Source organism: Chelonoidis abingdonii, chromosome 1 (assembly GCF_003597395.2).
Source record: "Chelonoidis abingdonii isolate Lonesome George chromosome 1, CheloAbing_2.0, whole genome shotgun sequence".
NCBI classification, from domain to species: domain Eukaryota; kingdom Metazoa; phylum Chordata; order Testudines; family Testudinidae; genus Chelonoidis; species Chelonoidis abingdonii.
In genome coordinates this window covers 109,421,010-109,444,810 of record NC_133769.1, presented here as the reverse complement: position 1 = coordinate 109,444,810, position 23,801 = coordinate 109,421,010, and the positions used below count along the sequence as shown (strand labels likewise).

Below are 23,801 nucleotides of genomic sequence, written 5' to 3'. Positions count from 1 at the left end.
GAATAACCTAATTAAGGTGAAGGGGAAGAAGTTCATGTTTGTTAGTGCAATTGTTTTATGTCCATCTGACTGCAGACTCAATTGCAAGACTTCACACTCCATATAAAAGTTCGATATGTCTAGGAAAAGTAAAGAAGATCTAGGAATGCCATAAAATGCAGACACGTGCCCAGAGCCAAATGCAGGCAAGTACAAAGGTCTTCCACATTTCCCTCTTTAGTCCCAGAAAACCTGGAGGTTACATTACACTTCCAGTCTTCTGGCTAACTAAGCCGATATTATAGGTGGTTTCTAAAATAAAGTAGTTTATAATGAAGATGAAGGCCGGCACTTCCTGTCAGTAAAAACAACTGGTTGTGTGAAACACTGCTGAGTGCATCATGGCAGCTGTGTTATTTACCGGCACCATTAGTGTATTACCAGTAAAGCTGGATAAAAACTGGAATTTGTCCCATGGGAAGTGATGATTGACTTTTTTTCTTCTGAAAAAAGGATGAAATTTGCAGAATGGAAAGTTCCAGACATTTTGTTTGGACATTTTCAACCAACATGAAACACTGACATTCCCAGATTGAAAAAACTAGTTTGTTGAACCAAATCAAGATGTTTTGCTACAGCTTGGGTTGCATTAATCTGTGTCCCCGAGAAGCCATAGTGCCGCATGTTTCCATTTTTTTCTGGGCTCGGCTCCCCACATCTGGTAATATACCGTGGTCATGCTGCACTGCTACTGGTTCAATGAACGTGGAGACAGTGCATCATGGGAGATGTAGTCCAGCCAAGAAGCCAAGCTCACAGAGGAGAATGTGGCAGGATGAGGCACTTGAACTTCAACTCCCATGAGGCACGATGGTTCATCATGCTGACATAGATCAGCTGACCTGAAATATTTAGATTTCCCACTGGAAAAAACAAAAACAAAATCAGGAGTTTTCCTGAAGAGAGTTTAGATTTCAGACACTGCACTGTTTATCAAACATGTTGATGTGAAATTCTACTGCAGTTAGCATTATCTTATTAGTTACCAAGGCTTAATCATGTTATCAAAATGAAATGTACTTGTACACAACTCCATTCTAGTTTATAGCTGGAAAAGCCACAGGAAGGTCAAAAATGTTCATTCATACCTGCAATAGTGGAATATTTCCCCATAAATACATTAAGTATATTTTTATGTTACTGTTTGACCTTTTCCCACAGGAATTGACAGGCTGGATCAGACCAGACAATGTCCTACCTGAGGGGGGCTGGTCCAGATGCTTAATAGAGCGTTCTAACACCTTCTTAAGCAGACCTAGCGTCATCTGCCCCACAAAAATTAGGCAAAATTGTGTTCTAAAAATTTGAGATAAGCTTTGACTTAAACAGTGAAGCCTAACATCTCCACCCAAAAGCTGATAATTATGACAGATCTCTATATTTTAGTTATCCATATAAAGTGTCCACTCCCTTTTTGAGTCTTGCTAAGTCTTTGGCCTCATTGATTTCCTGTGGCAATGAATGCCCACAGGCTAATGATGTGTTATGTGAAAGACTATTTCCTTTATTAGTTTTGAATTTACCACCTTTAAACTTAATTGAATGTCCTCCCTCTTCTCAACATTCTCCCCCTTCTCCATGGGCATTGAACTTTCCTATATGAAGATATTTATGAATTCCAGCCAAGATTCACTTTTTATAAGCAGAGTCTGAATTATAAAAATTCGAAATATCTGCAGGTTAGGAATTTTAGTTAAGAAATCCGAACAATTTCTAGTATCAAGTACATGATAATTTTAGATAGTTTTTAAATAGAGAAAGACAATCATTAAAAACATATTGCAAGTTGATCACTTGGCTATCCCCAGATTCACTGAATGAATAAAAAACAAATTATAGATTACAAGCACCTTGCTGAGATTTTAGTGCATCTTCAACCTAATTCACCTTTCCTATTGTGTATAGTCCATCACCTTTTAGGTAGCTAGGTAAACTGGTCCATTTGTTCCTGGAGGACTTTTCTAATCATAGATAAAGGCATGAAAAAAGCTATTAATGCTCTAGAGATGCTGCAATCCTACAGTTTTCAAAGCTTTTATAAAAGCACTGTCATCAGGAGACAAGAGAGCTAATCCAAGAAGGTGGAGAGGGATACACCAAAGTGAATGCCTTTGTTGCTTTAGGTTACACAGTGAGTGTTCTGAGAAGGCATGGGATGGACATGGTTTTGTACTAGAAGGTGGATAGTCTCATGCTCAGCCCACTTGGAGCCCTAAAAGAAGTATATCATGCAGCTGCAGCAATACCGCCTTGGGTAGTGAGCTTGAGCTCGCAAGATAAACATGGTCAGGCCCGGTCAGCAGTTGGATGGGAACTGCAGGAAGTGCTTTTTGGGGGGGTTCAGACAGCTACATTCTTTCTTTCTGCTTGGATTCAGAGGAAAGTGTGACTTCGCGTGGCTGTAGGGGCGATGCTGGTGGTTCCCGAGTTAGTAAACTTCAGCCTTAAAAACTAAACTCCTGGCCGCCTCTCATTAAGATAAAACACTTTGCAAGAGTAGGGTGAATTTTAGTGTCCTGGACAAATTCTAGTTTGAATAATTATATTCAGCCTTCCTACATTTCTTGGGTAGTTTCAGATTAAAACATTGTTCCTTTTTACTTCTGGTGCTAAACAGGTGTATTGTGCCACCCTATGCAGTTAAGCCGCTAGAGTGTTGCGCCTCAGAGGTGAGAGCACTTCAGAAGTGGACACAGTCAAGTGCTTTAGGATGCTTCAGGATCAAAGGCACTATGCAAATGTCAAGTGATAGTACTGTGCACATGATAGGAATTTGAGATTCAGCTCCAGCGTTCACTTGTGGCAGATAACACTATCGTGGATGATTTATGGAATTAAGATAAATCTTACTGAATTAAATAAATGCCTTTGGGGTCCATTGTATTAAAAATGCCTTATTTATGTGCTATAGTGGAATTGTATGGAACTTCTCTAGGAGATGTGATTAATGAGAAGCATTAGGAATGTCAACAGGATTTCTTGGGAGAACATATGTTAAGAAGATTTCCTAGAAAATATACTTCAAGTGAAGGGAATGACAGTGACTCACGCCCCTTTTGAAGTTTTGGCTTGGGCAGAAAACCATTGTCTGGCTGATTAGGTAATCGCAGTGTCCTGAAAGGCCCAAATGAATGATTCCATGTCATGAAGGTGTTTGTTCTGAGCTGAAGCTGTGATGAATTTGTGACCACAGGAAAAGCCCGTGTAGGGTTTGAATGACTAAATCACCAACCAGAGCCCATGGTGAAGCTGGGGTGACAACTGATAAGGTAAAGAAATGATGTGCATGCTGACTAGCGTAAGAATTAAGTGTGCTTCTTAGAAATAGCTGGGTGGTAGCTGAACTGGGGCAACTGCACTGTGTACCATCTCTGAAGAGAAGGCAAAACAGCTTGCTTAGGCAGCCTGCATTTTGTTGGGGATAATCACAAAGAAGGCAGGGGACTATTCAGGGTAGAAATATCCCAGTCAGACGGGAGAGACAAAAACATGTTTTCACCCGAGAGGCAACATGTGGGAAGCTAGAAGCCTAAGAATGGATGCCCTTACTGCACCACTGAAGGGAAATACAGGTGCCATTGCATTGAACTGTGACACCGCTCATATGAGGAAAGCAATGGTGGTGCAGAAGAGTCCAGAGACAGTACTCTACCCCTAGGAGTGGTGAGACAGTGACAATTGTTGAGCAATTCCTTTTACTGAGTGAGCTCCATAGAGTGCTCCTTAGCTGTTTGGGACAGCTACCACCACTTGAGGAAAGAGTTTTAAAACAGAGATGGAACTGAGCCAACCACCACCTACAAGCCCCTTGACCTAGGAGGCTGTTCAGACTCTGAACCATATGCAAATCTTGCAAGTTTTGAAGTTTTACAAGTCATCTTATGTACTGAGCCACTAGACTTGAACCCCTTTTAGCTTTGGTGTTTGAAATTCAGATGTCCTTTTGTCACCTTGAGATAATCTCTTGAAGTACGGTAGACGTGATTGTGAATGGAAGTGTTGGCATGGCAGGGTTTACATTAAGAACCCGGCACTGTTCAAGAGCCTCCATTCACTTGCTATAGGGCTGGGATTCAGCTTGGACTTACATCAGCAACTCCACATAACGTGTGTTTTTATTCAGGGCTTCAATGTCCTTCATTTCTTTATCAGTGAGTGAGAAGTCAAAAATCTAGGGAAAAAAGATATTAGGATTAATCTGCAGCAAGGGAGATTTAAGTTAGATATTAGGGAAAAAACTTAACCATACGGGTAGTTAAGTTCTGGAATAGGCTGCCAAGGGAGGTTATGGAATCCCCACCACTGGAGGTTTTTAAAAACAGGTTGGACAAAACACTTGTCAGGGATGGTCCAGGTTTAGTTGGTCCTGCCTTAGCACAGAGGGCTGCACTTGACCTCTTGAGATCCCTTCCAGCCCTATACCTCTATGTTTGCAGAAACAAATGCAAAAGTCTTTGCACATTTTAACTAAATATGAAAGCTGAATTCTGGGGAGGGTTTATTAGATTCCTCAGTCTCAAGAACAGAATGGCAATTCTGCTAACTCTTTTGGACCATTGGTTTCTTAAGGGAGAGACAATGCCTAGAAAAGGGGGCACAATAAGGGAGACACACATTAGGAAAAGTTGCAAACCTTCCTACCATGTAGGCAGAAGGGTACACAACACCTCCTCTTCTGGGTCTGGCTGTCAAGGAACTACAAGCCATGGCTGGGAATAGAGGACACAAGTTGTACACGTGTTTAGTGTTGTTCAAACAGCTAAAACTAATAACTACTGATCTATATTCAGTGTTTACTTGATCTCTCATTGTTGCACTACTATAGGTGGGAGCACTAGTATAGACTGGCTGCTAGAGTTTTAGTCTACTCAGAATAGGTCTAAATGACACTGAGGAAGAGTCCAGTATCCTGTCCATACTAGCTTCCCCTCTATTGCACCATCACCATGTGATAGAAATGATGGTGAGTAAGAGTCAACACAGAAAAGGTTTATGGGGTTGTTAAGCCTCCTCTCTGCCTCAGGAGAGAAGAGGAAGACACTTTAAGCAGGGATCAGCAATATCAGTGGAGCAGAGATGAATTTATAACTTGCCTGGAAGTTTTCTTTGATCCGCTGTGGATGGAAGCTTTTGGGAATGACCACCACCCCTCGTTGGATGCTGAAACGCAGAGCAACCTGTGCTGCCGTCTTGTTGTATTTTTCCCCAATGGCATTCAGCACAGGGTCCTTCAGTAAAGGAGGGGAAGACACATTTACCCTTGAATTTAAACCAAAAAAAAAAAAAAAAAAAAAAGTAGGTTTATTTTGATTCTGGAGTATTTAAAGAAAGTGGCAGAAAGCAGAAATCCAAAGCAAAAACTGATTCGGACAATCTATTATGAAATGAAGTTTAATTTTAAATGCATCAGTTATCACCATGTTTGCACTGTTTCCCACTGCCTCCGTCAATTAATAAGATTTTTGGAAGTAACACACGCAAGTTCATCTGCCCACTCTCAATCTGCAGTTTACAGATCATGAGCCAGCACTCATCCTATTCAATATGGAAAGTGTTTGAAAGTTTGATTGTCAAATATATTATAGTAGGACATGAGTCAAACACTAGATAATGCAATAAGATTTGGAAGGCAGTTAGTTTCTCACAAGAAGAAACATCACTTGGAATTTTTACTAGTAAACAGGACAGGACTCTAGAAAGCGTACCAAGGGAATTAGTCCTACATGAGCAGAGAGATGGACTGGGTGATCTAACACGTTGTCCACCTCTAACCAGGTTCAAAGCAAACAGGCATCCTCTAGCCTTTGGGAAGCCAGATATTGTACCTTTGTTTCCTGATAATCCTGATCTGCTTCTGAGTCAAGTATCGAACAGCCCAGATCAAGTTATCATGGGATCAGTGGTGTGAAGAGAGGAGAGATGTTCCTCATGACTTCTAGGAAGAGTCCCATGTGTTTCCACTGGGTAGGTCCTCTGTTCTGTTTGGTGCTCTGAATGATCTAGTGTTTGCTCACCTTGCAGCTACTCATTTCAGCCTCAGAGCTCCATATTACAGTTACCGCTCTTCTGGCCAGCTGTATGGGGCTGACTCACTGGCATTCCTTATTGACAGAGCAAGGCAAGGAGATCAGTTCAGAGGGTCAGTCAGTGCTGCCTATGTCTACATTGCAGCTGGGAGCAAGCCAGCACACTAAAAACAGTGCTGCTTCAGTGGAGACTAGGGCAAGCCACTTGAGCTCAGACCCAGGAGGTTGGGTGATCTTGAGACAGAGCTGGAATGTCCACAACGCTAATTTTAGTGCGCTAACTTCAGTCCATCTACCCAGGCTGTGAGGATTGCTCTCAGCTGTAGTGTAGACATACCCTGTATAGCCTGCTGGCTTGAGGAATACTGGGAATCACATTTTGAATTCCCAAGTTAGAGCTGAGAAGCCACAGCTTAGTAAAAAGGGATGGTGGGGTAGATTTAACCAAATCCCAAATTAAGAACTTTGGCTTCTCTGAAGCATGTTTCCAAAAAGAGGAAAAGCCCAGATCCAAATGCTCATACTTGCCCCACTGGAGGACAGCAAGGGTTTAGGAAAAGCCATTACTTTTTGCTGGATCTCTGTGAGGAGACATGCAACCCTCTAGTAGCAGTGTTCACCCCACAAGTGAGGCTAGTATGAAGACTTACCACGTTTCATCCCTTGAGGTTCCTAGTGGACTGTACCCAACAATGACAATGTCATGTTGTCTACAGAATTCTAAGAGTTTGGGCTGGGTGAAATATGGGTGGCATTCAACCTACATGAATGAAACAGAAGGAGCAATTAAATTAAATAATGACAGATACTGAATAATGTCTTGACATCTCTTTCTACATGTTTGACCAACCATAATCTCATGAATTAGAGATTGTGAGGGAAGATGTTTTAAGAAAATGGAACCTTCTAGCCCCTGGATTAATCATTCAAATCCAGGCCAGGCTGCTGGTAAAAGGCCATCCTGACCTTCCCCAGGGAGAGACTGTGACAGACGTTGTAGAAATAATTGATTTTTCACTTCACTGGCCATATCAAAAAGAGTATGTTCCAGATCAACCCAAAAGAAACTCTGAAATTTTTGATTCATTGAGAAGTTGACCCAAAACAAAACACTTCATTTTTCTAAGCTTTTAGAGTTTTTAAATGAAAAATAGTTTTGATTTGGGGTAAAAATGTTTCATTTCAAATGTGTCAAAAAGATGTTTAGATTTTAGGAATTTTTAGGTTTGATTTAAACAATTCTGCAAATTCAATATGAATTCTAGTATTTTTGTTGACCCCCAATCTGCATTTTTCAGCTAAAGATGTATCAGCTGAAAAGTTTCACCCAGCTCCAACGATGACAGACCTTGAGTGTGTCCACACAAGGGGGTGGGGGGAAAACAATGTATACAGTAGTCTAAGAGGAATGTGGACCTCCTTTTTGGGAAGCAATTCAGATAGTTTAACACCTTTGCAATTCAAGATTGTAATTACATGCGGGGAGATTTGCCACCTCCCCAATGGATAGATAGCAAATGAGATATGGAAGAGAGATTGAGAGCATGAGGGTAACTGTTGACCTGACTCAGCAGCCTTTATGTTCTGCCCAACATTTATGTATAGCCATCTGAATAGAGATCTATGCCAGGAGGCAGGAGCATCTTGACTACCTATTGATTGTATTTGTCTCTTCCCTTTGTATCCAAAATGATCACTGTCTTAGTTTGCCTCCAGAAAGTTGGAGACAGCTTATGCCGTTAACAGAAAATTGAGGGAAACAAAAATGAGAGGTTTTATTTATTTTAGTATGGACTTCTCCAAACCTCTACCTTTCCAGGCTGCAGCTATTGTGTACTATAGCCAGAAAAACTCACTACGGGCAATGTGCTCAGCTTCTCCTGAGCTATAAAAGCAGCTTGCTCTTATAATAAGTTCCTGAAGTTAAACACAAAACCTAAGAATTGCACCCCTTTTTTTTTTTTTAAATTATAACCTTCTTCCTTTCATCTTTACTAGGCCAACAGAGGGTAGTATTGATGTAGTCTTGGGGGCAGAGGTGTGAGGGAATGGAGTCAGACAATTCAGCCAGAAGCAGTTATGATGTTTGGTGCTTGTTAACTTGTTTTTAACTTGAACTTTAATCCTGGGGGTGGGGTGGGGTGGGGTGGGGGGATTAGAATGACAGCCATAGAGACAAGGAAATTCCTATGTAGCCAAAGAACAAAAGTACAAGTACAAGGACAGTGGCAGACTTCCCCAACACTACCTTGCCAGCATCCCAAGGCCAACTTCAGAGGGTGAAAGGATATTTCCTCTTTCCCATGCAATCTTTGGCCTCTCTTCTGATGCTGCTAACAAGGATATCCATTAGCACTAGTCATGATATCAGTCACTGGACATCTCTCCAGCTCCAAATCAGAAGGCACCGCAACCACCACTCAATGCTAATGACTTGTATCCAGACCAGCTACTTAGATATAAATGGTTATGGGCCCTATTGTCATGTTTTCACTTAGACTTGACCATTGACTTCAGTGGCAAATTTAGCTTCAGCTGAGGACATGACATAGTCTTATTGCTAAGTTAGTTCTTTGGTCTAGTACCTCCACAGAACGACCTGTGGAAAGGACATAGAAAAAAAAAAAAAGAGTGCCTTAGAACTTCTTTAGCTTGTTGTAGTTTCTTAAAGATAATTCCTTTCAGCAGACGCAAAGCTTAGAATAGCACAATACCCCATATGCTATAGAGTTGGGCTTTAATGGTTTTAAATGAGGTAGCCATCTTGCTTCACTGATGGCTGGTTAGCCTCTGGGTGGCAACATGCATGTCTCAGGCTGTTGGGAACTTTCTTGGATCACTTGAGGTACATGGCTGAATCTTCTTGATCATGTCTGCAGTGACAAGAGTTCATGCAGCCCTTAAAACTCAACATGGGACAAACTCAAGGTTTTCAAGCACCGGAGAGGGATCTGGAAGGAAATGGATGTTCCCAGAAAATGTGTATATTGAGTATAGAATGAAAAAATCAGTCACGCTATGGAGGAAAGTTTGGGCTTCAGTATTTGGCAGTATAGTGGGTAGCTTACTACCTGCAGTAGGTCATCTGTGCCTGCACACAAGTCCTTATATGTGCAGAAGTATTTGTAGTCCCTCTGAGCACTGTACCGCAGTGCCAGTTTCAGGTAGAATTAGGGTTCTCCTTGGGATCATACCTGATTGCTCACAGGTTTGTGCTTGAGCCCTGGCTTGTTCAGAATCATTTCCAGCTGCCTGCGGTTGAAGTTGGACACGCCAATAGATTTTGCCAAGCCAGCATCTTTACATGCTTCCAAAGCCTGCAAAGATAGCAACAGAAAGCATGAGAAAGAAAGCCTCAATAGAAACCTTCCAGGAAAAGAAAGTCAGCATTATTAGCTAGGTGAAATATACTCTACTCAGGACTCTGTCTAGAAAGCTAAGTGTGCATGCCTTATAGGAAAGGCCTTTACTTTGGAGGGACTAGCACTCCTATTGATGCTTTCTTCACATTCTAAACCCAGTTCTCATGCAGCCATACATTTTCAGAAGACCAAACCAAGGCACCTCAGATTTCAATGTTACTTCATACTAGGGTAGAATTTTCCCGGAAAAACGGAACAAATCAGAACAAACATTTGAGATGTGACATTTATAAATGTAACATGTTCGCTTCCAGAGTTTTATTTCAAATTTTAGAGGGACTTCCACACTGCTCCAGCTTAGGGGTGGGGAAAGGGAGACAACATCTGAACAAGAGACAGCTTCCCTTCCCTGTCACTTTTTGAATTACAGTGCCAGTGTTAGTCCAGGCTCTCCTCCCACTAGAGTCTACAGTTAAGTCATAATTTTATGCCTGTAACACCAAAATGTTGCCATGAAATTGTGCATCACAAAAATCAGCATTAAGACTTCATTGCAAAATGAAGGGGGAGGAGAAGGTGGGTCTGAAGGGATTACAGGATTTGCATTTCAAACAAATATAGCCATGCAGTGAAGGAAGCTTATAAGAACAAGGTAAACATACAATAATTTCTTCATTACGCATACTTTAAGACTCTGCTTTTAGTTGATGCCATGCTTCATTAACAGGAGAAGAGTATCTTTGCTTACAGAGAGTCTTCTCCTCGCTCCCCAAACTCCTCCGATGAATGCAGTGGCTGTTCAGTGGTGCAATGAAGCAGAGTTACAGTAGACCCTACTCTTGTCTCCAGCATCTGGGTACTGAATGTCCTGCTTGTTAGTTTTATTATTTTTTTCTGATTTAAATGAATAGGGGAATTAGGGAAGCAAAAGACTCCATTTATTTTATGGCCTCTGGCTGGCCTCTTCTTGTCATATGATTTTCATCATTCAATGGTGAGGTAAGAAGAATAGCCACAATACTGGCTGCTAAAGCCACACTGAAACAATTAAATTACTCCAGGGAAGAGTTTAGCTGGCTGTATATAGACTGATCCCAATATTCACAGGCAGCAACGACCCCCTTCTTGGTGGCAGCAGTTGAGTTTTTCCTGCCTATTTTTACTAGGGCTGTCATGTAACACTATAGTCTTACAATAAGAAACAGATTGAGGGTAACAAGCTGCAGGGACTGAACAGACAATTTCTTTTCATGTTTAAGTGAATTTGACTTGTGAATCTGAGGAACTAACAACACTGGCTCAGGCCAAGCATACTGTGAGCAGCTACTCTGGAAGTTATGCGCACGGCTCAGTTCCCTGGAAAACACCCCTCTCTTATTTCAGTCCTGGGAGCCCAAGTCAGAATGTTGCCATTGTGTCCAAACCCTGACCAACAGCACCTTGTGCTAAGCCAGTACAGGGCATTGCTACACCTCTTTTGCCAGTGCAGATTTAATCCAGACATGTAGCACCCTGGGCTATTCTATCTCTTGAGGAGAGATGGCTGCTTGTGCTGAGTAAGTTGTTAAAAGCCACATGGCTTAGGATGTGCAAAAGTGAGGACTAGACTGAGATCCAGACTCCCTTTTACCTGTGGCGTAAGAAAAAAAAAAAATGTGGTGTCTATAGGGTGACCAGATGTCCCGATTTTATAGGGACAGTCCTGATTTTTGGGTATCTTTCATATATAGGCTCCTATTACCCCCCACCCTCTGTCCTGACTTTTCATACTTGATGTCTGGTCACCCTAGGTATCTGGAAGTGACTAACAATGAGTTGTGCATAGCCCTGCCCCCTTTACTTGAACCAAAAGTTTCTACTTCTACGTAAGGGCAGGTTTGAGATATGTAAAAGGTGGGAACCTTGAAAGGCACAGCCCATTGACAATTTAAAGAGTCAGCGCCCTTATATAGTTCTACTACCCTCTAAAGCAGTGCTTCTCAGCCAGGGATATGCATACCTCAGAGGGTATCAGAGGTCTTCCAGGGGGTGCAGGGACTCATCTACATATTTGCCTAGTTTTACAGCGCAGCTACATAAAAAGCACTAGCAAAGTCAGTACAAACTAAAATTTCATACATACAATGACTTGTTCATACTGCTCTATATACTATACGTTGAATTGCAAGTACAATATTTATATTCCAATTGATTTATTATATGGTAAAAAATGAGAAAGTAAGTAATTTTTCTGTAATAGTTTGCTGTGACACTTCTACTTTCGTACAAAAATCAGCCGAAAATACAGTTTTAAGTGAGGTGAAACTTGGCTCCTGAAAGGCGTACAATAGTCGGGAAAGGTTGAGAGTCACTGCTCTAAAGTTCTGGTAATGAAAATAAATGTTGAATTCCCTTCTGGTAACTTATACCGCAGAACAGAGGGAGAGTTATTTTTTGTGAGGCAACATAATTTTCTATCCTACCTTGAAACTGGACATCTTTTGTTACCAGGAAGGAGCTAGTGATATGTCACTAAGGCCACTATCGCCTCCATCTCTTTGCAAGTAGTAAGACTTGAAAAGCTACAACTGCAGTCAATGTGGTGGTCTCTGACAGCCCACTACAAACTCGTTGAACAGTTCCAGAAGCCTCAATGCAATGTCTGGATCAGGGAGCACGAAAGGGCATTTCTAAAAACATTTTTGGGGTACATCTACATGACAAATAACGTGTGATTGTAGCACGTGTTGACATATGTGCTAGCTTTATTTTCGCTGGTAGTAGAGACATGTTGGCACGGGCTAGCAACCCAAGACAGCCACCCACAGTCCTCAGCAGGCTCATACTGGGCTGCTAGCAACCCAAGACAGCCACCCACAGTCCTCAGCAGGCTCATACTGGGCTGCTAGCCCAAGCTGACATCTTCACTTTTGTTACCTGCATGAGCTAGCACAGGTATGCCTGTCCATGCTAGTCACACCTTCATTTGCTGCATAGATGTACCTTCAGTTTAATGCTGGTGGAATGAGACACCCCTGCACACAGAAGTCCTGTTTATCCAGGGAGTCAGTGCATGGTCAGTGGAAAAGCAAGTTTACCTACATTGCCTTGTCAAGGCCAGAGTGCAGAGGAACCATTTTTCCAGATGTTACAGCATTTAAATACATATGCAGTTGTAACCTTCCTACCTCCCAAGTGGCACATAAGTTTGTCTCATGGTAGATATATTTTCCATTTTCATCTCTAGGGTAGATTGCATCTCCAGGCTGAAAGAACAAAAAAGTCACAGTTTTCAGCTTTCACTACTCAGAACAGAGGTTCTCTCTCTCTCTCTCTCTCTCTCACACACACACACACACACACACCCTCCACATTTAATCAGTGGACAAAAATTCAGAGGCTTTCTAAACACACCGAGTTTAAGAGGTTATTCATGTTGCGTTTGCCACATCCTCCCTTCATCTACCAGCACTTTAGTGCTATAGTCATTAGGTGCACTTCCTGAAATATTCCCCACATGGCTATGCACTAAAAAGTTCCATTTTGAGTTATGCCATGTGATCCTGGAGGTTGCAAGGGGATATGGCTTTCAAGAGACTAATCCTGTATTTCCCAGATATTCCATTGTGGCAGCCAAACTTTTCCACATGGCTAGACTACTGCAAAAGTCCAAATTCCCCTCCAAGGCTGCTTGCTTGTGCTATTTACCATTCAGGGACACTGAAGAACAATGCAAGTTAAACATCTGATATTGCAAGATAATCTTGAGGGACCAATTCCCAGTGATGCTAATGAGAGAATTATGTGCATTGGACATCTAGCAGGATGTGCCAAGAATCTTTCAGGATCATGCCCAAAGGTCTCCTATCCCCCTTGATATCCCAGAGAGAACTTTAAGGATGCTTGCAAGCATCTGTAGGTCTGGTACATAAGTGCACCACTTTCTCTCGTTTGATGATCAATTTGTTGCTACTACAGGCAGTATATTTTAAAATGCCAAATCATTCACCTAATATTAATTTCACTTTGTTTCTTTAACTGCCTTTTGAAGTCAGATCATCTACCAGACGCCACAGATGGCCATAGTTCAAAAAGTGCGGGGTAATGTGTCGACAGGGTAATTCCTCAGGAATATGCAGCTGTGACTAATGTGTTCAGTGACTGGCGCCACCACATTCAACACATGCAGCTGCAACGCACTTTAGGGTGAAAATGAAAATGTACAACAAAGCCTCCTCACATTTCAGAGACTGGAGTATGATGTGGAATTAAGTGTAGGTTTCTCACTTCAAAAATTAGAGTATTCCTTAAAGCAAGCCCCAAGAGACAGGCCTGTTACGATTATTACTTCTTACTATGTCTTATTGGAAGAACCTGGCATTGTCAGGAAAAAGCAAGATGGCTTTTAGGTCTTTTCCACCTCAAATTGCATGAGAGCGAGAGACAAGTAGAGGGGAGTTTGGAGTTCTTTATGAAGATGGGATCCTAGTCAAAACATTTCAGGATTCTGGAACATCCTACTCCAAGGTTTGGCATCTTCTATAGGGATCATTAGGAAGGTAAGGATCGTTGTAAAGCAGGTATGGACTTCTAGCCAACTGGGTTGGATTTGGATCCAGGAGTTTAGTTGTAGGGCCATTTCTCATTAGATAGAAAGAGAATGTTTAACTTGAGACCACCTCCAAGTTCCTTTTCTCCTAGTGTTAGTATTCTAGACAGCAAAGAAAAAGAGAGGCTCAAAGAAACAGCAAGATCTCGAGTTCCCGCCTGTGGATTTCCACAAGGTTTAATCCCTTCTCCAATCCTTTATAACAAGGACTACATGGAGCTGCTGTGAGAAGTTGAGATGCCAGTGTCTAAAAAAAAATCCATAGTAGGCAGATGGTACCCATCTCTACATTCCCTTTATCACTGCTGCAAATAGGGCCATCTCACAGCTACCCGCATTCCAGAGAAAGCACCTAGATGAAAGATCTGGCTGAATATGAACCAGACAAGATGGAGGCAATGCTGATGGGAAGAGGCAGACAGTTTGGAAAATGAAGTAATTGTGGTTACTAGATCTTTAGAGACCAAGTTCTGCAGCTTGTCAAGTTAGTCCATAGAGTGAGGTCCTCCTAGACTTCTTAAGGCTGCAGGATACGTAGCAATGACTACAATAAATGCTTTTTCCCCCCATCTACAACTGGTCCATCTTAAATAGACCCACACACTTGTTTCCAGAAGAAATAAGGTCTCTAGATCTCACTGCCTTCAGAACCAAGTGTCAAACCCACTTTGACTTGGCAATCAAAAACAAAGGAAGAGAAAAACGGCTATTTAACGACTCCTAGCCACTACTGCATCTGGGGAAGAAGGCAGAAAGTTAATCAAAATAAGCCAATGTATATTTATTTATTTTCTCAGATACTATGGTGACGGAGACACTAGAAGAACCCAGATATCAAGCCTTTCTGGATATATTCAGAACTCTTCCAGAGTGAATTTTTTTGTTTTGCTCTCAGAGCAAAAGTCCTCCCAAAGAGCTATATGAAAAACGTTTGCATCAGTAAAATCAGCAAAGAGATGAGTGTACAATTTTAAAACAAAAGGCAGGATTGTGAATTTTGCCTCAAGTGTCAACATGTTCACATATTAATGAAAGGCTAATTTTGCAGGTGAGATTTTTGGCTGCTAGAAAGGAAGTCACCTTCAACTAGCAAGCCTCTGTCTGGGGCGCAATATGAGTTTTTTGTAATGTGGTGCCACTTTCTGTGGCAAATGGGTGCTGGCACAATTGTTACTATACAAAATACACAAATTTGTGTGCCAGTTGATAGAGTACTATTAACACACAAATATAAAAGTTAAGTTGAAGATGCTTTGGGGAGATTAACCACCACCTAGACCAACAAGAGATGTTGCACATGTGGAGAGCCAGAAAGCTATCCCAACAAATCCGGCCTCATGTGTGGTTTTTATAAAAACAACTGTTCTAGTTCCAAGAGATTCTTTCCAGATTTGGTCCAGACATTGCTCCATACTGCACTGCATATTGTATTAGAAAGAAAAGGGTTTTCCCCTCCCAAAGGGAAGCATGAGTGGACTCCAGGACTGCAACTGTAATAGCAAATGAAAGTGTCTTCATGCAGCAAGATTTAGGGAATCAAAAGTAGATTTATTAAAAGTCAGCTGTCAATATCTGTTTTGCGAGACACTGACCTTCACCATATGGGAGAATGAACTAGGGGAGGAAAGCAACAGAAGTAAAAGGAAACTGGAAATTCCAGATGGTGGGAACTATTTTCTAAAGTGCACCTAAAAGGGTTCCATACTAGAGCTTTATTTATATAATCCTTAACATCTGAGGTCAATTACTTTTGTGTAAGGAACAAGACGCTACTTCCATAGGAGAGAAGGGAATGTAGGGCCTATAACTGAGTGAGTTTCATGTGCTGGTTTTTGATCTCTAGAGATACTGGCATTTGAATGCGCCAGTCACAGGAAGGCATGAGCTGTGAGAGTTGTCAGGAAACAAAAGACTGAGGTAGATTATTTTCTTGGTGGAAGCAGTGTTGTCCACTCAGAATATTTAAAAGTGAGCCAGCCTTCCTCTCCCCCCTCAAAAGAAATTATGAATGGCTTAGTTCTCTTTGGGTTTTTTATGTTTGCCTTCTGGTTTAAGGCTCTGGGGAGCCCTTACATTGTGTTTTCAACCTTCTCTCTGAAATCATGAAGGCTAGTTACTTCCTTTTATAATCCTCCCAGTCCCTGAGATTGTTTAAGAGCTGGAGCTTCAAGAAAAAGCACCAAATTTTATGAGAGTGGTCATAAAATTACAAGAGTTGGCAACACTGCAAGAAATGATACCAGTTCCCCAAACACCAGTGATCCCCAGAATGAGGGAACAAGAAGTCATGACTGTTTAAATTTCTGCCTCAGAGAAGCCATATTTAGATGCTAGATCTGTCCTCCTAATGCGATCTGTCTAGCTGACTGCCACAAAGGAGCAGATATGCAAGATTTTGTGAAAATGGTTTGCCACAAGACCTTTAAATACTATGGAGACCGTCTGGTGGTTGGAAAAAAGGCTGGGAGTCAGAGTAGTTTTATTCCCTAATTCTACCACTAACTCAGTGTTGCCTTGTAAGTCACTTAACTCCTGTTAATCTTCCCATCTGACCATAAGTGAATTTAGATTAGAAACCTTTTCATTTCCAACCATCAGAGGAGTTTGGTTCTAGAACAACCTTCCAACAGGGGACAAGAAACTTAAGTGGTTTTAAGATGAAGCTTACAAAAGGGGTTAGAGAACATGGTTGCCTTTAATTGCCAGAGACTGGACTCTATGACCCAGCCAATGTTCTATCTGGAAAATGAGGATAGTACACTAGGTTCATAGATGGCTTCAGAGGCTATTACAGACTTCTATATCCTACTCCTGGGGGAATTCTGCATCACTGTGCATGCACCAAATGTATGTCCCTCACAAATTTCTTTGCTTCCCTGCAGAAAAATTACTTTCTGATGGAGAAGTAAAGGGAAGCCACAAGAATGGTCATGTGACTCTCCCCAGCAATATGTTTTGGGTGGCCACGGTAGCAGACAGAGGGGTAAATCACTGTGGGGCAGAAGACGACCTGTCTGGTGGATCCTATCCTATGCCTAGCTTAGCTGGTAGTCTGGGCTGGGAAGGATGAGACTTCCTCTTCCCCTGCATGGCATCTGGGGCCAGGTCAGACCCACCCCCAGATTTCTCCCTTGGCTACAGAAAGCTCTGCAAACTCCCCTGCTTCCATTGCTCCTCAGCTGCAGGATCCCTATATAAGGAGCTGCTCCCCCATCCACCCAACCCCCATGCATCCAGACCCCCTCAGACTCAGACCGTCCCACCAAGCCTCACTCCACCACACTCAAAACCCCACTAATGAACCCCACTCCCCCTGCACCAGATCCCTTCCGCACTCGAATCCCACACTGAACCACTCACCCCCAGATTGCCCCACACAGAACCCTCTCAGACCACACCTGGATCCCTCTACACCAAGTCCCTCCACACTTTTTTCCTGCCTTGTTGAGCCTACCTGCCCACACCTCGCATGGAGGGGCAGGGCCCTGGGGTGTTTCTGGGGCAGGCCCGGTCATTGCACTGTTTAGTTTAGGTGCACTGTCCGGTTTAGGTGCAGCCTCACCACTGGAGTCCATCTCCCAAGAGAGTGGGGGGCATAGCTGCACAGTGATCTCCCACCTCTGTGCAGCCAGTGGCCTGTGCTCCCCAATGCCATGCTAGAGCCTCCACATTTATTTGACAAATAAAATTTCCAGAATTTTGCAGAAATTTAAAATATTGCACCAAAAAATTAAAATTCTGTGCACAGAGTGCCCTCAGGACTAATATCCCCCCCGCTCTCACCCCAGCTAATGCAGCTCTCCTAGCACCAGTGCTGAAGGCCCACTTTATTCCACTTGACAAGTTATGCTTACTCGATTTGGCCAGGATTCTCCACTTCACAAAGTTGATGTTATTGTGCTTTGTCTTCTTCAATGAATAGCGATATGCATTACAGGCATTACATTGCCACCAAAGAACCACTTTTTTAAACAAACAATGGTCTGTAAGTTTGAAGAATTACCTGAATCAGAGGACTTGGTTCACACAGACAGATACTGTGATAAGCATTAGGGCTACTTTTCTCTTTACCTTGAATGCCATTGGCAGCTCAATAATATAGAGATCAACATAATCCAGCTGCAGAATCTTGAGTGTCTTCTCTAAAGTTGGACGCACCAGCTCCGGGGGGTGACATGTATTCCACAACTAGGGGAGGGGAACAAAACAAAACAAAAAACAAACACTCTTGGTTCCAGTGAGATAAATAGAAATTCAGTTACTTGATTTCCCCACCTTTCTCCCCTTTAGACAGCACTACAGACTATGTTGGCTTAGCACAGGATGTAAATCAGTGCATTATTGGATTACTTATGTACAAAAAGGAGAATCCCCGTTTTCCCCCCTTAGGATGGATCAGCATAGAGAACTGACCTGAACCTTTACCTATAACTCAAACCTGTCCTGACCTGAACTAGTAGATTTTAAATATACCCACATACTTAAAATGTAGACAACTTTCTACTTCCTGAATCTGGCTGGATGTTTGGCAAGGGTCCTGTGATCGGAAAGGATTGGCTAAAGGGAGGGAAGGCTTCAGAGAGGTCTCATATGGTTAAAATAGTTCAAATACTTATCTAAGCCACAGCCAGACTCTGAACCTTCTGAAGTTTGCTTATTCCCACCGGAGGGCTCCCCTTTCCCTCTCTAGCAAGAGGATCTACAAAAAAAAATTTTTTTTTTTTTTTTGAGCTGTGCACTTGGATTTATGTTCTGAAGTCTGTACATTGACAGAATTGCAGAGATTTGTGGCTTCAAGTAGAGGTCACTAAGTGACTTTGGAAACAAAAATGAACTCCCCAAACTGATCAAGTTTGGTATAGACTAGGGCTGTCGATTAATCGCAGTTATCTCACACGATTAACTCAAAAAATTCATTGTGATTAATTGCAGTCTTAATCGCATATTAAACAGAGTACCATTGAAATATATTAAATATGTTGGGTGTCTTTCTACATTTTCATATATGCTGTACTCTGTATTGTAATTGAAATCAAAGTGTATATTATTTTTATTACAAATATTTGCACTACAAAAATGATAAACAAAAACAAGTACTGTAGTGCAATCTTTGTTGTGAAAGTGAAACTTACAAATGTAGATTATTTTTGTTATAACTGAAGTTTTACATTTTGTTTTTGAGTGCAGAGTCTACAAATCCACTCAGTCCAACTTGTTCAGCCAATCACTAAGACAAGCAACTGTGTTTACAGTTACAGGAGATAATGCTGCCCGCTTCTTATTTACGTCACCTGAAAGCGAGAACAGATGTTCACATGGCACTTTTGTAGTTGGCGTTGCAAGGTATTTACGTGCCACAGTGCTAAAGATTCATATGTCCCTTCATGCTTTGGTCACCATTCCAGAGGACATGGTTCCATGTGGATGATGACACTTTAAAAAAAAACAAACCAAATAATAATAATGCATTAATTAAATTTGTGACTGAACTCCTTGGGTGAGAACTGTATGTCCCCTGCTGTTTTATCTGCATTGCGCCATGTATTTCATGTTCTAGCAGTCTTGGACAATGCCTCAGTATATGTTGTTCATTTTAACACCACTTTCACTGCAGATTTGACAAAAAGTAAAGAAGGTACCAATATGAGATTTCTAAAGATAGCTACAGCACTTGACCCCAGGTTTAAGAATCTAAAGTGCCCTCCAAAATCTGAGAGGGACGAGGTGTGGAGCAAGCTTTCAGGAGTCTTGGAAGAGCAACATTCCAATGCAAAAACTACAGAACCAAAACCACCAAAAAAGAAAACCAACCTTTTGCTGATGGCATCTGACTCAGATAACAAAAGCGAACATGCATCATTCCTCACTGCTTTGGATTGTTATCAAGCAGAACCCGTGAGCAGCATGGACGCATGTCCCCTGAAACGGTGGTTGAAGCATGAAGGGACGTATGAATCTTTAGTGCATCTTGTGATGCTGGCTACAACAGTGCCATGGGAATGCCTGTTCTCACTTTCAGGTGACATTGTAAATAAGCTGGCAGCATTAACTCCTGCAAATGTAAACAAACTTATTTGAGCAATTGGCTGAACAAGAAGCAGGACTGAGTGGACTTGCAGGCTCTTAAATTTTACATTGTTTTGTTTTTGAATGCAGGTTTTTTTGAACATAATTCTACATTTGTAAATTCAACTTTCACAACAAAGAGATTGCACTACAGTTCTTGTATTAGGTGAACTGAAAAATACTATTTCTTTTGTTTTTACAGTGCAAATACTTTTAATCAAAAATAAATATAAAGTGAGCACTGTACACTTTGTATTGTGTGTTGTAATTGAAATCAATATATTTGAAAATGTAGAAAACATCCAAAAATTTTTAAATAAATGGTGTTCTGTTATTAACAGTGCGATTAATCCTGCAGTTATTTTTAACTGCTTTACAGCCCTAGCGTATACTGATTTTTTTGTTGAAGATTTCCAATGTCTGTGGTCAGTTTTATCATGCTGAGGCTATGTCATGTGATCAAATGATATTATGAAGAAAGGACTAAGTAGGTTTGAGTGGAATCTTTGATTTTCTGATGTGGCCAAAGCCACTAAGTCTCCGCATGATCTAGAGAAGTTTTCTTTGTTTAAGCTCAGAACCTCACTGAAAGATAAATGCTGCATTGATGTTCCGTAGGTGTGAAGCAGATGTGGGTCGAGTGCAAACTGAACTAGGGCTTTGTGTAAATAATTTCATAGGAGGCACAGAAATCATGAAAATGTCCCCATACTAGGATCTTTTAAATATTACCTTAGCTTACTGTGCTGTGCACATGCAGAGGAATTGAGTGCTGTGTATGTGCATATGAAAAACATCTAGCTGGAAAACAGAATGGATGCGTCTTAAAAAAAAAAAAAGTCGCAGGCACAAATGAAATTGACTAAAGTTTGCTGGTTAAGTTCATTCTGTGCAAACTGTGAAATTCAATACTTTGTCATTTACACGGTCATGAATTTTCTAAAAACCACTCACATGATTTATATAGTCCCTAATTACATCTGCTTCCTCCATTGAGGGATTATTCCCAGATGTCAACTATTTTAAATACATCAGTGTTCTTGGATTCCCATGTGTCAGTGGTGACCCAAGATACCCATCATCTGATTAGCTTGAAGACAGACCTTTCTGATGCAGTATTCCAGGCCTTCGTCTTCTCCCATCTGGGAGAACTGAAATTTGCTCTATTTAGGGCTATTCTTGAAGACCACACCAAAATTTCAGCTGCCACCTGCCAATGTAGCCACCTGTCTTAACAGGGGCAGCTTGAGTTGAGCAGAGTATCTATGCCTTGTGCAGCACATAGCCTTAAATCTGCTTTGGGGGAAAATTCAAGGTGTTTCCTCAATCCAAAACGAGATGGGGAATTTTTGAACATAGGCAGCATGGCATTTTTTTGGTAGAGCGCCTTGATTTTGGAACTTTCTTCTTAATATGTAGCTGGCCATTTTTAGGTTGCAGGATGTTTAATGGAAAACTTGCAGTTGCTATGTGAGCGAGCTCAGGCCAAAGTCATTTTTAGCAGACACAGTTACTTATGGGGTATTGGTGATGTGTTTTATCTTGCAAAAGATCCACGTGCCTTTGCAAAGACTTTTAAGGAACATATGCTAATTGATTGAGTGTTAAGAGCATGCCCATGCCAATATCCGTGCACACACAACACACCAAGAAAGCATCTTTCGCTTGCACATAATAGAATGTGCATTGAACACAAGATAACAGCCTAAAATATTAGGAGGCATTTTATAATTTGCATTATCTAACGTGAGCCATGCTGACCTGTTGAACAATTCAGAGGTCCATGGGGTTAGTAATTGCCTACCTGAGCCAGCTTCCAGGAATTACCATTTAAGATGGGCCTAGATGTAGAAGAGAGCGACTGAGGCACAAACACTTTCAGTAGGGGGTAGGGAATCCTCTTCATTGTTTTACATGTGAAGACAGTTTACCTTATTAAAAGGGTAATGACCAAGGAGAGCCATCCCCTTATTTTTAAATTTGATTTTCAAGATAAAACAAAATGTTAGTTTTAGCTATGTGTTTTGTCCAAATGCTCTTCTACCTTAGAGGGAGTCCTGTGCAAATGCCTATCACTGAGTAAGTGCCAGGAATACAGCAGTTTTAAAAAGCTGCAGAGGCTTCAAAGAAAAATGCTGCAGCAGTGACTATGAAACCTGTTACCTTATTAATTGCATGGATGAAGTGGGTTCTAGCCCATAAAAGCTTATGTCCAAATAAATTTCTTAGGGTATGGCTACACTTGCAATTAAGTGAGAGTGTGGTTGGAGTGCCAGCGCTGGGAGAGAGCTCTCCCAGTGCTGCACGTAAACCACATCCTCTACGGGTGTAGCTTGCAGCGCTGGGAGCCATGCTCCCAGCTCTGCAGCACTGATTACACTGAGACTTTACAGCGCTGTATCTTGCAGCACTCAGGGGGGTGTTTTTTCACACTCCGAGCGTGAAAGTTGCTGCACTGTAAAGTGCCAGTGTAGCCATACGCTTAGTCTCTAAGGTGCCACAAGGACTCCTCATTATTTTTGCTGATACAGACTAACACGGCTGCTACTCTGAAACCTGTTACCTTAGTTTCACTAGTGCCAAAAAATATTAGGTGAGTTTCTGAACTGGTTTTCACAATTTGTAAAAGTTATCATCTACATCTATGGATCACCTATCACAAAGCTGCCAAGCAGCTGTAGCATTCTAGAACACCATATTCCTGGAAATCTTACTTTTTCACTTAATAAAAGAAAAATCTCTAGGGTGAAAGAGATGACCATGAAAGGCTTAGTATATAAGCCAAAGATTGTTGGCAATTGATGGAAAGCCTCTGAAATCTTTGGATGCTTTGTCTGCGATCAACATCTTAACAGCGGGAGACAAGCATGAATGCTGATTTCAGCTGGCAGATAGTGTATGACTTTACAAAGTCATTATTCCAGTACAACTGAGCCTAGTCCTGTTAATCACAGTTGATGGGGTGCTGTGACATTTGTATCATCAAATCGTTTAAAGACTTACCTGAACAACTTCAGCTGAGAAATTCCATAATAAAGCCAGGTTCTCCTTTGAAATTTCTAGTACTTGCTGGTTTGGGGGTCAGTGGCCTAATGAGCTTACCACTGTGTCTCTAATAATGCAAAGAATTATTGGCTGACCAACCCTATATGCTAGAGATTTGGTGTTAACTCAGTTTGTGCTTTAGGGAAGAAAAAAAAAAAAAAAAAAAAAAAAGGAGAACGAGAGAGGGAGGGAAGGAGAGGGAGGGAAAAATCAGATGAAATATATATTTAACCCCAAAGGTTAAATATCTTTATCTTGTTAAGTAGTGACCAGACAAGAGAATAGAAAGATAGTTGCAGTAGAGGAATTCCCACATATTGCATGTTACTGCTGCCAAGGTTGGAACCAGAATGTCTTTCTCTCAACAAAAGCTACAGTCTAAATGGGATCAGGATCACAACCTCATTTCTGGGAACCACATGTTCCACTCTCCCTAAAGAAAAACTCTGTCCAGCTGAATGTTGACTCAACGATAAATACAAGACGTTTTGCCAATGGTTTGACAAAGTGCATTTAGTAGAAAGGCTGTCTAGGGGTGAGATCAGGTGACAGGGTGTTAGAAGACTTTGCTTCTAGATTTGGGTAGGAAATTTTCAAAATGGCATTTCTTGCTGGAAAAACAAATTTGTTGAAACCAAAATCTTCCTGCAAGAAAGGGTCAATTTTGCTGAATTC

The 23,801-nt window shown here is 41.5% G+C and overlaps 1 protein-coding gene across 1 annotated transcript in view; it reads right to left on the bottom strand.

The window, feature by feature from the left end:
* AKR1D1 (aldo-keto reductase family 1 member D1) overlaps positions 1-23,801 on the bottom strand; it is a 48,994-nt gene that overhangs the window by 989 nt on the left and 24,204 nt on the right. Inside the window, exons 3-8 of the mRNA XM_032781940.1 lie at positions 18,087-18,203; positions 12,595-12,672; positions 9,260-9,382; positions 6,716-6,825; positions 5,133-5,298; positions 4,128-4,210 (exon numbers count right to left, since the gene is read on the bottom strand). Of these exons, the coding sequence (XP_032637831.1) occupies positions 4,128-4,210; positions 5,133-5,298; positions 6,716-6,825; positions 9,260-9,382; positions 12,595-12,672; positions 18,087-18,203 (677 nt within the window). The remainder of the gene's footprint in view (positions 1-4,127; positions 4,211-5,132; positions 5,299-6,715; positions 6,826-9,259; positions 9,383-12,594; positions 12,673-18,086; positions 18,204-23,801) is intronic.